The following is a 15,576-nucleotide window of genomic DNA, read 5'->3' on the forward strand; positions in this document are numbered from 1 at the left end:
AGATGAGTAGCAGCAGCTGTACTATATTCTCTTGCTGGTTGAGTTGTGACTTTGTAATGTCAGAATGTAAACTACAGGTTAAAGGACCAACAGTATGACTAAGATTTTGAGAAACAGAAGAATCAGGCAGTTTTCAAAGAGCTGCAAAGGCTTGCTGTGACTTAAAAAGAACTCCCCTTTGTTTTGTACTCTAATCGACAACTTCTAATGATGGCCTTTGGAGTGAGAAACCCACACTACAAATGTTACTTTTAGCCAGTATGCTGAGCTGTTGCCTTACTTCTTTCTACATGTTTAAATAATGGATTCTTCAAGTTGATCCAGCGTGTCCTAAAGTTTGCAGTGAAACAAATGCAGGATTCATTATTTAAACTAGGAATATATTCTGAATCTAGTTCCCAACACACATTTATCCCTGGGGCAGATTTTTTTTCCTTGTCATTTGAGGACAAAGCCCTAAGGGAGGCCCAGAAACGCATCAGCTTTGCCAAAAATGAAATGTTTCCGTGTCTTCCATCTCTCCGCCGCTTCTCTCTGCATGCCTCTCAAGCTTGTTTGCAGCGCCCCATGCTCAACGGCACATGACCAGGGAAAGTAAGGCCGTTCTGTTTTGATTTTGGTAGATAATCTTATGCCGTGGAAGCCGGAAGAACAAGCGATCATGAGGAGAGGCAAACAACACAACACAGAGCGGCAGATGGGAGGTAGTTTGGAAAAAAACAAGGGGGAATGTAGAAGAACCCACAAATGTGGGGCAAACCAGAGACGCTCCAGTGCTTTTCACACAGTAGGTTTCTCTTTTCCTAGTTGACGTATTCCGCCCCTCTTTTGTGTATTTTCTTAAAATGCTCTATGGTTGGTATCAATGTACTGTATATGCACATTGTTCTCAAGAACCACAGTATAAATGCATCTAATTGAAGCTGAATTTTATACTCCAGCTAGCTCTTTTCTTATTTATGTCATGTATAAATGTAACCATAAAAGAACCTACTGTTTTTGTACAGTATACGCTTGGGAATTTACCCCTGCAGAATATTTTTGCAATTATTTACTTGAATAAAAGGAAACCCACAACTTTCAGAGTTGGAGGAATGCTGAAATATTTGTCAATAAAATCATCATGAGGTTAACAGGAGTTGTGTCTCCACTCATGTCCCTCCTTCTTATGTAATCTGGGAAATAAATGCATACATAAGCCCCATAATATACTTCCCTTTCAGGAAAGCAAAGTGCAGCAAAGGGGTAAGAAAAGCCTTGCTATCAATGCAGATTAATTTGTATGGATAAATTTACGTGAGCACACGTAAATTCATGATAACCTTTTTTTAACTTACACTACACAGTGACAGCCTATTTCCTCGGCCTCAATTATTCTTTTCAGGGAAAATCAGACACAAGAGATCAACAATGAGAGCTACAGTATTTAAAATAAAGTTTTAAAAAATGTATTATGAGCCTGAATGTCTGTAAAAAGAAACTGTTATGTGTAATATTGGCAAATGGTTGATAAAAAAATTAATCACATCGTATTATTACAAAAAAAAATTGCAACTGTCTTAATTGTTCAAATTAAAAATTGTCTAATTTTGATTTTTTTTTATTAAAAAGTTTTTTATTTATAGTAGAGTTAAAAACAAGCCATACATACAATGATACAACATAATACAAACAAATAGAAAATATAAGAAAAGGAAAAGAGTACTTGACGGACTATTCAGATTATTTACCGTATGTACTTTAATCATTTTTTTTAGTTTTTCTCAATATCCATCTATATTTAGATGTAGATTTTCTTTATATTAGGTGGCCAAGGTTAATTTTCGGTTCCTTACCATAGGTCTTGCCAATTATTAGTTAATATTAAACCCAAAAATCTATTGTCTAACTTTGGATGACATTTGCTGCCTGGAATAACAAACTTTTTTCTGAAGAATCTGGATTATAATCTGACTTTATGAAATGCACATGGCTTCTGCTAAAAATTACCAGTCTTAACAATAGAATTATTTCCTGCTTCTGTTATAATTTGTACTACTGTATTGTCTTACGCCCTGACATCCTCACTCCTGCTTTTTTGTGATGCACAAAGATTACAAGACGACATAACACTGTGATGTTGGATTCTAGCTGAGCTGGACTTTATCAAGGGGTATCAAATAGCTGTCCAAATATTTTAGTCCCATATTTCAGTCATGAAAGATATGTAGAAAGATATGAGCTTAGTATAAAAAATCCAAACCTATAATGTTGTAATTTTTGTAGCAGTTTTGTCCACATGACCTCTAGTTCTCCTGGGAGGAGGAAGATGGTTGCAAACTCGGAAGCCGTTTAACATTTTTCCAAAGATAAGTTAGAATAAGCCGATTCACATCTGCAGGCCAAATGTTGGGGGTTGCAGCAGGGGATCACATCTGCATCATGAGAATAATCTGCTATAGAGATATTATCTGATGCAATATCCTGAAGAACATCCATAAGGGCCTTATTTACCAATGGCAAGACAGAACGATACTCGTCACTGTGAATGTCCATCGGCTCTTGCTCTTGAATATCACGCTGCAAGTTAAAAATGAGAGGTGGCTGATGGTGTATTTCCTGACCAATGCTTCCATCACAGGCTTTGGCACCACCTAGAAAAAGACAAATCACCCAAATTATTTTAACTGCTATCCTTTGAGGCAACTATTCCACATTATGAGAAAGTGTAATCTGGGTGACCTACTGTAGGTTGAGCGTACTCGAAATAGCCCTCGATTTATGACCACAATTCAGCCCAACATTTCCATTGCTAAGTGAGACAGTTGTTAAGTGAATTTTGTCCCCTTTTACATAGTAAAGGATGGAATTGACTCCAGTTTGTCCACTGACTTTAGTTGTCAGAAGGTCGCAAAAGGGGATCACTGTCATAAATATGAGTCAGTTGTCAAACATCTGAATTTTAGTCACGTGGCCATAGGGATGCTGCAAGAGTCACAAGTGTGAAAAATGGTCTGAAGTCATTGTTTCTACTGCCGTTGTAACTTTGAACAGTCATGAAACAAACTCCTGTAAGTTGAGGACTACCTGTACAGTACAACCAAAGAGTAAGCAGTTAATCCAATTATTTCAACAGAAGGAAAAGGAATGTAACTATTGTGATAGAATTTCTCAGTTCTAGACTCAACAGCTAAATACCTTGTTTGCCCCAAAGTAAGACATCCCCTGATAATAAGCCCAATCATTACACGGAAAGAAACCCGAATATGCCAAGACCGTCATACCTGTACCCGTGAAAATCTACCAAAACACACATATATATATAATGGTCTTATTTTGGGGAAAACACGGTATATTAATATAATATTTGCAGGCAAATTGCAACAGGATGTCATCCATGCATCATTATGTTGTTGTTTTTTATCTTTTAAACTAGCAGCAAAACCTGGAAGTACAGGAAGTATTTCTAGGAAATTTAACAAATGAGTATGCCAATGGTAATACGTTTTTAGCAAAATGGATTAATATTTCAGATTAATGGTAGAAGACATATTTGTCAAGCAGGGGTTGGCAACCTTAAAAACTCAAAGAATCATTTAGAGTCATTTCCCAGAGAAAGCAAAACACTTGGAGCCACAAAACCTGGGTGGGCGTGGCCAACTCGATGTCACTCCCATCGAATCACATGACCCCAGTTACGCCTACCCAGGTTTGTGGCTTTCTGAGAAAAAAGTAACTCTCCTCCCTCTCCCCATCTCTCTTTCTCCCTCATATCTATCTCCCTCCTGTTCATTTTTCTTTCTCTCTTTCCCTCTCCCCATCTCTCTCTCTCTCTTCCTTCCTCCCCACCCATCTATCTCTTTCTTCCATATTTCTTTCTCCCCCTCTCTCCCCTCAACTTCTCTTCGGACAACCCACCTCCCCTTCTCATGACTCCCTGACTGGCTGTGGCATGTGGGGGGTGACCATTGAGGCCCAAAGGCGCACATGGAGGGCAGATGGCGGCTCACTTAAGGAAGGTCTTTGGACACGGCTTCTCTTAAAGATCTGGCCATTGCTTTGGCATGTCCTGTCTCCCCTCCACACACCTCTTTGGCCAAGCAGGGAGGGTGGGAGCTCCAGCCCGAAGCAGCAGAAAGCAAAGGTTGCCTTACGCAGAAATGTGGCATGAAAGCAGCTATAGGGCCGCTTCTCTCCTCTCCTAAAGATATGGCCATCACCTTGCCATGCCCACCTCTACCCTGCAAGAGAGGAGGAGGAGAGGGACATTACTGCACAGCCCAGGTTCACATGGCCTGCCTCCTTCCACAACCTGAGGTCTGGAGAGTTTAAAGAGGTAAGCATGGGGTATAATGGGTGTGTCTGGGAGCCGGCCTAAACGCGGTGGGTTCCGGTAGGATGGGAATGCAGGAGAGAAATGGAGTGCTGCAGGAACCCTGTTGCAGGTCATAAGGGCTAACAACTACAGGCCTGCTGCAGCCATCATATCTTTGAAACAGGAACATATGTAGATTTTTGGGAATCTCATAATTTTGAATGTTCGTCAATTGGCATGTCATAACTTGAGGGTTAGCTGTAAGATGGGTTAACTACCATGGGCAAAAATAGGACTGGCTATCCTCAAAGCATAGCACACAATAAAGCCATAGGATGTAAGCTTCTTGAGCGATACAGCAAATCAGAGTCCTTGCCAAAGGAATTTCTTGGTGCTCTAGCTCAAAATATGAAAGATGCAAATTTGATTCCACTGGTGCTTTCCTCAAAGCATAGCCTCTCATGAACTGGCACTGATAAAGCCAAAGTACCCAATTTAGAAGAAAGTCTTAACTTGAAAGCATCTGATATTATTTGGGCTAGAAGCTGAAAACAAGGAAAACTTATCAGAGTTTCTCCCGACAGATCTGTGAATAATAATAATAATAAATAATAATAATAATAATAATTATTATTATTATTATTTATTAGATTTGTATGCCGCCCCTCTCCGAGGACTAGGAGCGGCTCACAACAATAAAACATCATATACAAATCCAATGTTAAAACAGTCTTTTTAAAAAAAACCTATTGGGCTATCATACAGCCCAAACACATCATCCATAAAGTCAAAGGCAGCTAAGGATATAACAATTCCTCCATGCCTGGCGACATAGATGAGTTTTCAAAAGTTTGCGAAAGGCAAGGAAGGTGGGGGCAGCCCTAATCTCCGTGGGGAGCTGATTTCAGAGGGCCGGGGCTGCCACAGATAAGGCTCTTCCCCTGGGTCCCACCACACGGCATTGTTTCGTTGACGGGACCCGGAGAAGGCCAACTCTGGGACCTAATCAGTCGTGGGATTCATGTGACAGCAGGCGGTCCCGGAGGTATTCTGGTCCGATGCCATGTAGGGCTTTATAGATCATAACCAACACTTTGAATTGTGACCGGAAACTGATCAGCAGCCAGTGCAGGCTGTGGAGTGATGATGAAACATGTGCATATCTGGGAATGCCCATGATAGCTCTCGCAGCCGCATTCTGCACGATCTGAAGTTTCTGAATACTCTTCAAAGATAGCCCCATGTAGAGAGCATTGCAGTAGTCGAACCTCGAGGTGATGAGGGCATAAGTGACTGTGAGCAATGACTCCCGGTCCAAATAGGGCCGCAACTGGTGCACCAGGTGAACCTGGGCAAATGCCCCCCTCGCCATAGCTGAAAGATGGTTCTCTAATGTGAGCTGTGGATCGAGGAGGACGCCTAAGTTGCAGACCCTCTCCGAGGGGGTCAGGAATTCCCCCCCCCCCAGGGTGATGGACGGACAGATGGAATTGTCCTTGGGAGGCAAAACCCACAGCCACTCTGTCTTGTCAGGGTTGAGTCTGAGCCTGTTGACACCCATCCAGACCCCAATAGCCTCCAGGCACCGGCACATCACTTCCACTGCTTCACTGACTGGACATGGGGTGGATATGTTACACCAATGCCTTGGTAGAAGAATTTAAATTTAAACCAATGGATGAACTAGCAACTTCTTTCTTCACAATGCAGCAGGAAACTATAGCATTGGTGTAGCACAATGTTGATGCTGTTTGTATACAATTTATTGATTCATGGTGCAACTGGTTGTGCATATTTTTCTGAAAGATAACTAACCAACCATATCAGAAGCTTCAACTAATAAAATCAGTTTTTAAGTTTTAAATTTGTTTTTAAAGAAAATGAAAAAAAAAAACCCTTCACAGAGGCATGCCCCAGGCCCAGGCAATAGTGCTTAGCCGTCGCTCTGGATTTATCATATTGATAAAAGATAAAGAAGTAAGTTTTAATCGCAATTCATTTCATATAAAGACAACTATTGGCTGTTCCAAATGTTACAGTTTATCTGTGTTATTCATTGATTATCAAAATTGTAACTTTTCAAAGATGAATGCTTTAAATCAGTTATCTTTTGCAGCTTGTACATGTATTTGGAAGTAAATCATTTTTTTAAAACTTGTTTCATATAATTCCTGGCTTTCAGATTATTTGAACTGAATGGTGAAATAGATTTTTTTCCTCAAGCAAGCAAGGTTGTCTGATGTGTCTACAGACTAAATGTTTCACTGGCACATATGATTGACATTCTTGAATCTAAACAACTTCCATTAGTTACATGGAAAAGTCTACAAATATGAAACCAAATGCAAAGTAAAAAACAATAATAATTTGTTCTGAGTGGGAGGATAATCCAGTTTTGGAAATACTGAATGCAAACTCAGATGATAAACTTCCCCCATTTTTATCATTGAAAATGAAGGCTAGTGGATGTAAATATTTTAAAGATGTAAAGGGCAAAGTTCTATTTCTCCAGGACTGCCTTGCAGAAGAATAGCAGAATTCATCTCTTATTTCCCAGACAACATTTCTAACAACCCTAGTCATAAATTATAATCCATTCTCTGCCAGATGTTTTGCAGGAACAAGCAGTCACTATAAAACATGATTCAAATACAAAAACATTTCAGAAATTCAAGCCTGGAGGAAATTTCAATAATTAACTTGAGGAATTGGTAAAGGGGAATTTTTCTTTCTGCTCTTTACGTACTTTTGTGAAAAAGGTCTTAAACTTTACAGTACAGTACAAACAAAACAAAGGAATAACTACATTTCAAAATTAATCTGCACTATATATTGTGGGTTTTCAAACTTTTTCAATTCATAAAGAAAAAACACATTAACTTTCAGATTAAAAGTTGGTGTACTTCTGCTCCTTTCATGTCAATCACATTTTCGTTAATATGCACACTTTTTTTTTAAATGGCTAACAAGTTTTTATACTTATGTTTAATTACAAATTCAATGAGATATTAAAAGGAGGGTTAGTTTAATGCATAGATGGAGACGTTCTAAGCATTACGATAGGGGATTTGATCCTGACAAGTTGTGGAAATACTGTTCTTTTGCATAAAGAACATGGATAAATTATTAATGAATACTGATACCAATTATTATGGGTCATAACAGGTAATATTTACTTAATTAACTGCAAAGGAAATAGTAATGTATTGATAGAAGCAGAAACATAGAAGATTGACAGCAGAAAAGTATCTCATGGTCCATCTAGTCTGTCCTTATACTATTTCCTGTATTTTATCTTAGGATGGATATACGTTTATCCCAGGCATGTTTAAATTCATTCACTGTGGATTTACCAACCACGTCTGCTGGAAGTTTGTTCCAAGCATCTACTACTCCTTCAATAAAATAATATTTTTCTCATATTGCTTCTGATCTTTCCCCTAACTAACCTCAGATTGTGCCCCCTTGTTCTTGTGTTCACTTTCCTATTAAAACACTTTCCTCCTGAACCTTATTTAACCCTTTAAGATATTTAAATGTTTCAATCATGTCACCCCTTTCCCTTCTCTCCTCCAGACTATACAGATTGAATTCATTAAGTCTTTCCTGATAAGTTTTAAGCTTAAGACCTTCCACTATTTTTGTAGCCAATCTTTGGACCCATTCAATTTTATCTACCTTTTTGTAGGTGAGGTCTCCAGAACTAAACACAGTATTCCAAATGTGGTCTCACCAGCGCTCTATACAGTGGGATCACAATCTCCCTCTTCCTGCTTGTTATACCTCTAGCTATGCAGCCAAGCATTCTAATTGCTTTTCCTACCGTCTGCTTATACATTTTGAGACTGTCAGAAATCACTACCGCTAAATCCTTCTCTTCTGAAGTTTTTGCTTTGAGATTGAGATTTCAGAAAAGACCTCACTAAAATACAAATACAGTGATCCCTCTATTATCGCGAGGGTTCCGTTCCAAGACCCCTCGCGATAATCGATTTTTCGCGATGTAGGGTTGCAGAAGTAAAAACACCATCTGCGCATGCGTGCCCTTTTTTCTATGGCCGCGCATGCGTAGATGGTGGAGTTTGCGTTCCCCGCTGCCCACGCAAAGGGGAAACCCCGATTCGGCTCCTCGCTGCTGCTGCGCTACCAAGCAGATCAGCTGCTGGGCGGCCAAAGGAACCTTCCCTGGGTCTTCCCCCTCTTGCTGGCGGGCGGGCAAGCGGTGGGCATCAGCGAGGAGCCGGGGTTTCCCCTTTGCGTGGGCGGCCGGGAAGACCCAGGTTGGGGGTTCGGGGGGGTGCTGGGAAGCCCCCCAGGCCGGCTGCGACCTTATAAAACAGCCGCGCCGCTTCCCAGCTGAGTCCTGAAGCCAAACGCGGAAGTTCGCCTTTGGCGTTTGGCTTCAGGACTCAGCTGGGAAGCGGCGCGGCTGTTTTAAAAGGTCGCAGCCGGCCTGGGGGGCTTCCCAGCACCCCCCCGAACCTGGGTTGGGGGTTCGGGGGGGTGCTGGGAAGCCCCCCAGGCTGGCTGCGACCTTTTAAAACAGCCGCGCCGCTTCCCAGCTGACTCCCGAAGCCAAACCCGGAAGTGGGGGGTTTTTTTTAATTAATTTTTTTTAAAAATCGCGATATAGCGTTTCGCGAAGATCGAGATCGCGAAACTCGAGGGATCACTGTACTGTATATGATACACATTACATTTATAAATTCTAGTCTTCTACATTTCTAGTCCTCATTCAACACACATCACAACTGAATCCAGAATTTCGGTCATTAACTCATCATGGCATTTGATTTGATTTCATGACTGTTTTAATGAGGGCTGTAAAGCAAGTCATCATGGTCATTAAATGAACCATGTAGTTAAGTGAATGTCTTCTCCTAAATGGGCATTTTTTGCTGGAAACCAGAATTTTTTTTGCCAGTCATTAAGCCAGTTATTAAGCGCTGAAATGGCAGTAGTAACTTCAAGGATGAGTTGTAAGTAAGTTTTTGGGGAAGATACACTATTGTAAGCTTCCTTACTTTAAAAAATGATTACGGTACTTATGGAACTACAGTGGTACCTCTACATACGAATGCCTCTACTTACGAACTTTTCTAGATAAGAACTGGGTGTTCAAGATTTTTTTGCCTTTTCTCAAGAACCATTTTCCACTTACAAACCCGAGCCTTCGAAACTGTAACCGGAAAAGGCAGGGAGAAGCCTCCATGGGGCCTCTCTAGGAATCTCCTGGGGGGAAACAGGGCTAGAAAAGGTGGGGAGAAGCCTCCGTGGGGCCTCTCTAGGAATCTCCTGGGGGGAAATAGGGCCAGAAAAGGTGGGGAGAAGCCTCCGTGGGGCCTCTCTAGGAATCTCCTGGGAGGAAACAGGGCTAGAAAAGGCGGGGAGAAGCCTCCGTGGGGCCTCTCTAGGAATCTTCTGGGAGGAAACAGGGCCTCCACCCCCCTTGTGCTTTCCCCAATCGCACGCATTATTTGCTTTTACATTGATTCCTATGGGGAAAATTGCTTCTTCTTACAAATTTTTCTACTTAAGAACCTGGTCACGGAACGAATTAAGTTCGTAAGTAGAAGTACCACTGTATATAGGAATAAAAAAAGAGGTTTTTTAAAAAAATATGTTAAACTGTCTAGATTGCTCCCCAAACAATCCTGCATACGTAACATCATTTAGGAACATATCTTGATGAAGTCAGAAATGCCGTTTTCCTTCCAGGCAACCAAAGATAATTGAATGCCTAACGTCCCTTGTTTCAACAACTTGTCTAGTGCAGACTTGACTGTTCTGCACCATTACTCCAATTACCTTGGATATAAATAAGAAACCAGCAGTTCAACGGTTTTGTGCCCTATTTTATACTCCAACTCCATCTTACTGGATTGATGGAGAGATCTAAAAAAGCCTATCATGTGGCATGCTATTTCTCAACCTAATCCAATTAATAAGCAGTGCTTCCCATAATGACTTCTAGTAATTGGCTGGGATGCTCACCACTGAAGTTGTGGAGTAAGGCCAAGATCCTGATGGAGCCTTTTACATTTTTTCACGGCATGTTGAACTTTACTATGGTACTTACTGGATGTATAGTCCAGACCAGAGGTGGGTTCCTACCGGTTCGAATAAGTTCGACCGAACGGCATGTTGAACTTTACTATGGTACTTACTGGATGTATAGTCCAGACCAGAGGTGGGTTCCTACCGGTTCGAATAAGTTCGACCGAACCAGTTGCAACTTGCAACCCACTAGTGATGTCATGATGACGTCATGGAACTGGGCCAACTGGTGCTGGTCCGTGGGCGCCATCTTTTTTTAAAAAAAATCTGATCCCCCCCCATTTTTTTCCAGAACTTTATTTTTCCTTCTGTGCATGTGTGGAAGCCAGGTTTTCGTCTCTCTCTTTTTTTTTAATGGGATTTTTTTGTACTACACCTGCACACGCAAAATGCCCGCACACCCCGAGGGACGGGAGGAAGCCAATTGGCAGTGGGGTAAGTTAGAATCCACCCCCGGTCCAGACATTTTTGAAGCTATAAGATGAGAAGCCTCTGGGATCTGGACCCAGCTTCTTCCAGTTTCCAAGACATTTTTATGGGGTGCATGATATAGTATAAGATAATTTAGTGATAACTTTATATCTGAACAGTTGAAATGTCACCCAGCCACTTTGGCTACTTTGGCTCAAGATCAAAAAGTAAAATGTGTGTGTCCTGTCTTTCAATCCATTAGTCACAAGTGGCAGTTTAAGCATAGTCATAGAGATTTTGCCTAATCCATCTAGATAAGCCATTGATAGAATAGGTTTCTTTAGTGCCCAGATTCCTTTTTTCAGCATGTGGAGATGATGGATTTCTTGGCCAACTGTTCTAACAGCTAGCATAAGAAGAATAGGCTTAGGATCCCATGGAGATACTTTGAAGTTCCACTAATCTTCAAACATCCAATACCTGTCCTTCCACTCCTGTTATAGACATGTGTTATAATCGTGATGAAATCTTCCATGATTGTTTGTACAAGACAGGGTGCATATTTTCCCACAACATTCTGCCAAATATACTGCTCAAAAAAATAAAGGGAACACTCAACTAACATCCTAGATCTGAATGAAATATTCTCACTGAATACTTTGTTCTGTACAAAGTTGAACGTGCACATCAGCATGTGAAGTTGATTGTCAATCAGTGTTGCTTCCTAAGTGGACAGTTTGATTTCACAGAAGTTTGATTTACTTGGAGTTTAAGTTGTTTAAGTGTTTCCTTTATTTTTTGAGCAGTGTAAATGATTGCATATGTGAGGATTTAGCCCCAAAGCCATATCTCATCAGCATTCAAAGTCACTCTATGCAATTCCATTGTTGGAAATCTGCTCTCAGATTTGTGGTCTTACACCTTGGATCCAGCCAGACCAAACTCAACATGTGAAGATCATCTTGGAAACTCTTTTTTTAAAAAATGGTAGTATTGCAATTCAGGAAACACTGGTTTGTCTTTCAGATTTGCTAATCAGATGAATGTATTTTATCTGAAACAAATAAAAACAGATCTCTCCCGCTTCTCCAAATTTCTTATCCCTATAAAAATGTGGTCTGCAATAAAAACAGTATAACTTTAGCACCTTCTATTATTTAGTGATTAACTATTTCACTACCTGCAAGATGCTTCTTTTGAGCTTCACGCACCTAAATTCTGTGAAATATGTTATGCAAGGCTTCCTGTAATAAAACCACCATATAGCTTGAATACTGCTGTATTCATTCCTCAAAGCTATGGAAGGCAAAAACAAGAGTTCATACATAATGATTAAATCTGACTGATCAGCTGGTTTTGATCACTTGAAAAATCCAATAGCATATTATTTAAGCCCTATTACAGGGTTTATTACTTTTTTTTATCTGGTAGTCACAAATGCATCCAGATTGTGTAACCTGGTGATAAAATGGGGAAAGAAGAGATGAAAAATCGATACTAGATTGCTGAACAGAATTATTTCCATCACAACTGAAAAGTGCCAAGCATTAAGAATAAGGCACAGTCATATTTTTGCCCATACCAAAATTGATTTTAAGGGGAAACCCAAAATTAAAAATTGGGGAAAAGATGGTAATATGGAAGTGCTATTGACTTTGAACTAATTGATGGAAGATGCTTTTTAAAAATATACAGTGTTAAGAGATAAATACCTATCAGATATCACCCAATGACAACATTTACAATTATAAGATTTTTTTTAACAACATTGTTTGGACAAGCAGCATTTTAAGCTTCTGAGATACCTGAGATATTAGAATAACTTGTAAAATCTTTTAAAACTAAAACCCCCCACTACCATTAGTTCTTATAGCTATTTATTATCAATAATTTAATTTGATATGTATATTTAAGATAACAATGCAATAAAGAATTAAAGGATGTTATATTGGCTAGACAATGGGAGAATGTCTTAACTTCTGTTGTGGTTAGCTCTGGCCCTGCTCCTGCCCCAAGGACTGTGGCTATGGGGGAGACATCCACATGCTGCATGCCTGTTTTGCCCCCCCCCCCGCGGAATCTGATGATGAAGGCTCCTCTGACCAAGAAGACATGAATGACAGGGAGGAGGAGAGTGTGGCACACAGCTCAGAAGGAGATCAATTATCTAGCTCCTCCTTGGATTCAGAACAAGAGTTAATGATACAGCCACGCCTGCGGAGAGCGATGCATAGGCAACAATGAGGCCACCTGTGGTTGGGTGGGACTGTGGTAATTAGTGAGGCTGCTATAAATAGCAGCTTGTGGGTTTGGCCATTGTGGAGGATTATCTGATCGTTGTGTTTTGTGACTCCTTTACTGACTTTGACCTTTTGTGTGCTGCTTTTTCCCCGCTTTGAAATTAAACCAGAGCAAAGTGTGTTTCACTTTGTGAAAGAAGAAGGACTGTGAATTGCCTCACAGCTGCAAGCTAAGTATCACAGAACTGATAAGGGACTTGTACAAATTACCAGTTTGTTTGGAGACCAGTGCTCTTTGCTATACCAAAAGAGGGCTTAGTTTATGTGAATTTTCATTATAAAGAACATTGTTTTGAATTTTCAAACGTGTGTGTGTCTGAAATTTGTACCTGTGAATTTTGGGGAGGAGTGTACCAGAGAGCCCGACAGAACAACTTCTATAGCAAGAATGCCAATGACCTCAAATTACAACTTAAACAACAACAAAAATAATATTTAGAACTTATCGGACTCCATTACATTTGTATAGAAAAGAGTAAGAAAAACAGCATTTTAGTGGAGATGTACTAAGGATAAAGTTTCTTTAAAACATTCTCTACAATGTTTTACACTTACCAAGTTTTAGAAGAAGGTAGCAGATTATATAAACATGATTATGCAACAAAAATAATAATTTTCAGAGGATAGTATTATTTTGAATTACATATCTACTACATGGAATCTGACAACTGGACAATGTAAATGGATTTTCTGTGTCTTTATTATGGCCAAAATATTGTTACTGTAGGATTGAAAAAATAATTAAATGACCCATTTCACTCAATGGACTAAAGACCCGACTGCATTGCCATTTATAAGCGGATTGCCTATTGAGGTAAATTTCTATGGACAAATATAATAAAATAGAGAATACATTTATACAGAATATAGTAAGTTAAAATGATAGTCATATAAATGCATTAGAAATGTACATATTTGAACATTAGAAAATATGTAAAAATGTAACTATTGTTACAATGACATATTAGTTATACTTTTTCCACTTTTTGTTAAAGTGATTTTTATGTATCTTCTTCTCTTTGAAATGTATGCATCTCCTCTATTATCTTTGAGTTTCGCTCTTTTTTTTCTGCTGGGAAAAATTAGGTAGGACCTAAGAGAAAGAAACACACTAGGACTCTAAGTATAGACTTCTGGAGGAGTCACTGGGAAAACACTGTGGGAGGAAGGGTAATGCCATTGGTTGTATGCAATGGTATCTCTGCCATCTGGCAGGGAGCAAGGCAAGAACCTGGTAATTATAGCTCAACCCCTGCAAGCGTTTATAGGCTTCTATGGGATTTATATCTCTATTCCAAAATAAGAGACATACAGAAGACCATCAAATTGTCCTGCTGTTTTGCTTTTTAAATTGCTGTTTTAAAAAGGAGCAGATATCCCTAGGACAGTGATGGCTAACCTTTTTTCCCTCAGGTGCCACAAAAGCATGCCTGTGCACTATCGCACCTGCGCGAGTGCCCACATCCATAATTCAATGCCTGGGGAGGGTGAAAACAGCTTCCCCTGCCTTCCAGAGGTCCTCTGGAGGCTGGAAACAGCCTGTTTCCCAACTTTTGGTGGGCCCAGTAGGCTCGTGTTTTGCCCTCCCCAGGCTCCAAAGGCTTCCCTAGATCCAGGGTGTTGTGGTTAGCTCTGGCCCTGCTCCTGCCCCAAGGACTGTGGATGTGGGGGAGACATCCACATGCTGCAGGCCTGTTTTGCCCCCAGTGGAATCTGCTGATGAAGGCTCCTCTGACCAAGAAGACATGAGTGACAGGGAGGAGAGTGGGGCAGACAGCTCAGAAGGAGATCAATTATCTAGCTCCTCCTTGGATTCAGAACAAGAGTTAATGATACAGCCACACATGCGGAGAGCGATGCATAGGCAACAACAACTGAGAGATTATTATCAAAGAAAATGAGGCCACCTGTGGTTGGGTGGGGCTGTGGTAATTAGTGAGGCTGCTATAAATAGCAGCCTGTGGGTTTGGCCATTGTGGAGGATTATCTGATCGTTGTGTTTCGTGACTGCTTTACTGACTTTGACCTTTTGTGTGCTGATTTTCCCCCGCTTTGAAACTAAACCAGAGCAAAGTGTGTTTCACTTTGTGAAAGAAGAAGGACTGTGAATTGCCTCACAGCTGCAAGGTAAAGTATCACAGAACTGATAAGGGACTTGTACAAATTACCAGTTTGTTTGGAGACGAGTGCTCTTGGCTATATCAAAAGAGGGCTTGGTTTAACTGAATTTTCGTTATAAAGAACATTGTTTTGAATTTTCAAACATGTGTGTGTGTCTGAAATTTGTACCTGTGAATTTTTGGGAGGATTCTACCTGGCCAGCACACACATGCACATTGGGAGCTGAGCTAGGGTTATCGCTCGCATGTCAGCAGATATGGCTCAGCATGCCACCTGTGGCACCCTTGCCATAGGTTCACCATCACTGCCCTAGGAAAATATATCATTCATTCATTTTATTTTTTTCCTTTTCACATGCTTTTTCTTTCCTCCAAAGACGTGGGATATGTGACT

At 40.4% G+C, this 15,576-nt stretch overlaps 2 protein-coding genes across 9 annotated transcripts in view; one reads left to right on the top strand and one right to left on the bottom strand.

The window, feature by feature from the left end:
• Positions 1-1,593, top strand: part of WIPI1 (WD repeat domain, phosphoinositide interacting 1) — a 56,935-nt gene extending 55,342 nt beyond the window's left edge. For both annotated transcript variants that reach the window (XM_070740294.1, XM_070740295.1), the window contains exon 13: positions 624-1,593. In XM_070740294.1, coding sequence (XP_070596395.1) covers positions 624-665 — 42 coding nt within the window. In that variant the 3' untranslated portion in view covers positions 666-1,593. The remainder of the gene's footprint in view (positions 1-623) is intronic.
• Positions 1,594-15,576, bottom strand: part of ARSG (arylsulfatase G) — a 129,289-nt gene continuing 115,306 nt past the window's right edge. For all 7 annotated transcript variants that reach the window (XM_070740286.1, XM_070740288.1, XM_070740287.1 and 4 more), the window contains one exon: positions 1,594-2,633. In XM_070740286.1, the coding sequence (XP_070596387.1) occupies positions 2,332-2,633 (302 nt within the window). In that variant the 3' untranslated portion in view covers positions 1,594-2,331. The remainder of the gene's footprint in view (positions 2,634-15,576) is intronic.

The sequence above is a fragment of the Erythrolamprus reginae genome, chromosome 2 (assembly GCF_031021105.1).
Source record: "Erythrolamprus reginae isolate rEryReg1 chromosome 2, rEryReg1.hap1, whole genome shotgun sequence".
Lineage (NCBI taxonomy): Eukaryota > Metazoa > Chordata > Lepidosauria > Squamata > Dipsadidae > Erythrolamprus > Erythrolamprus reginae.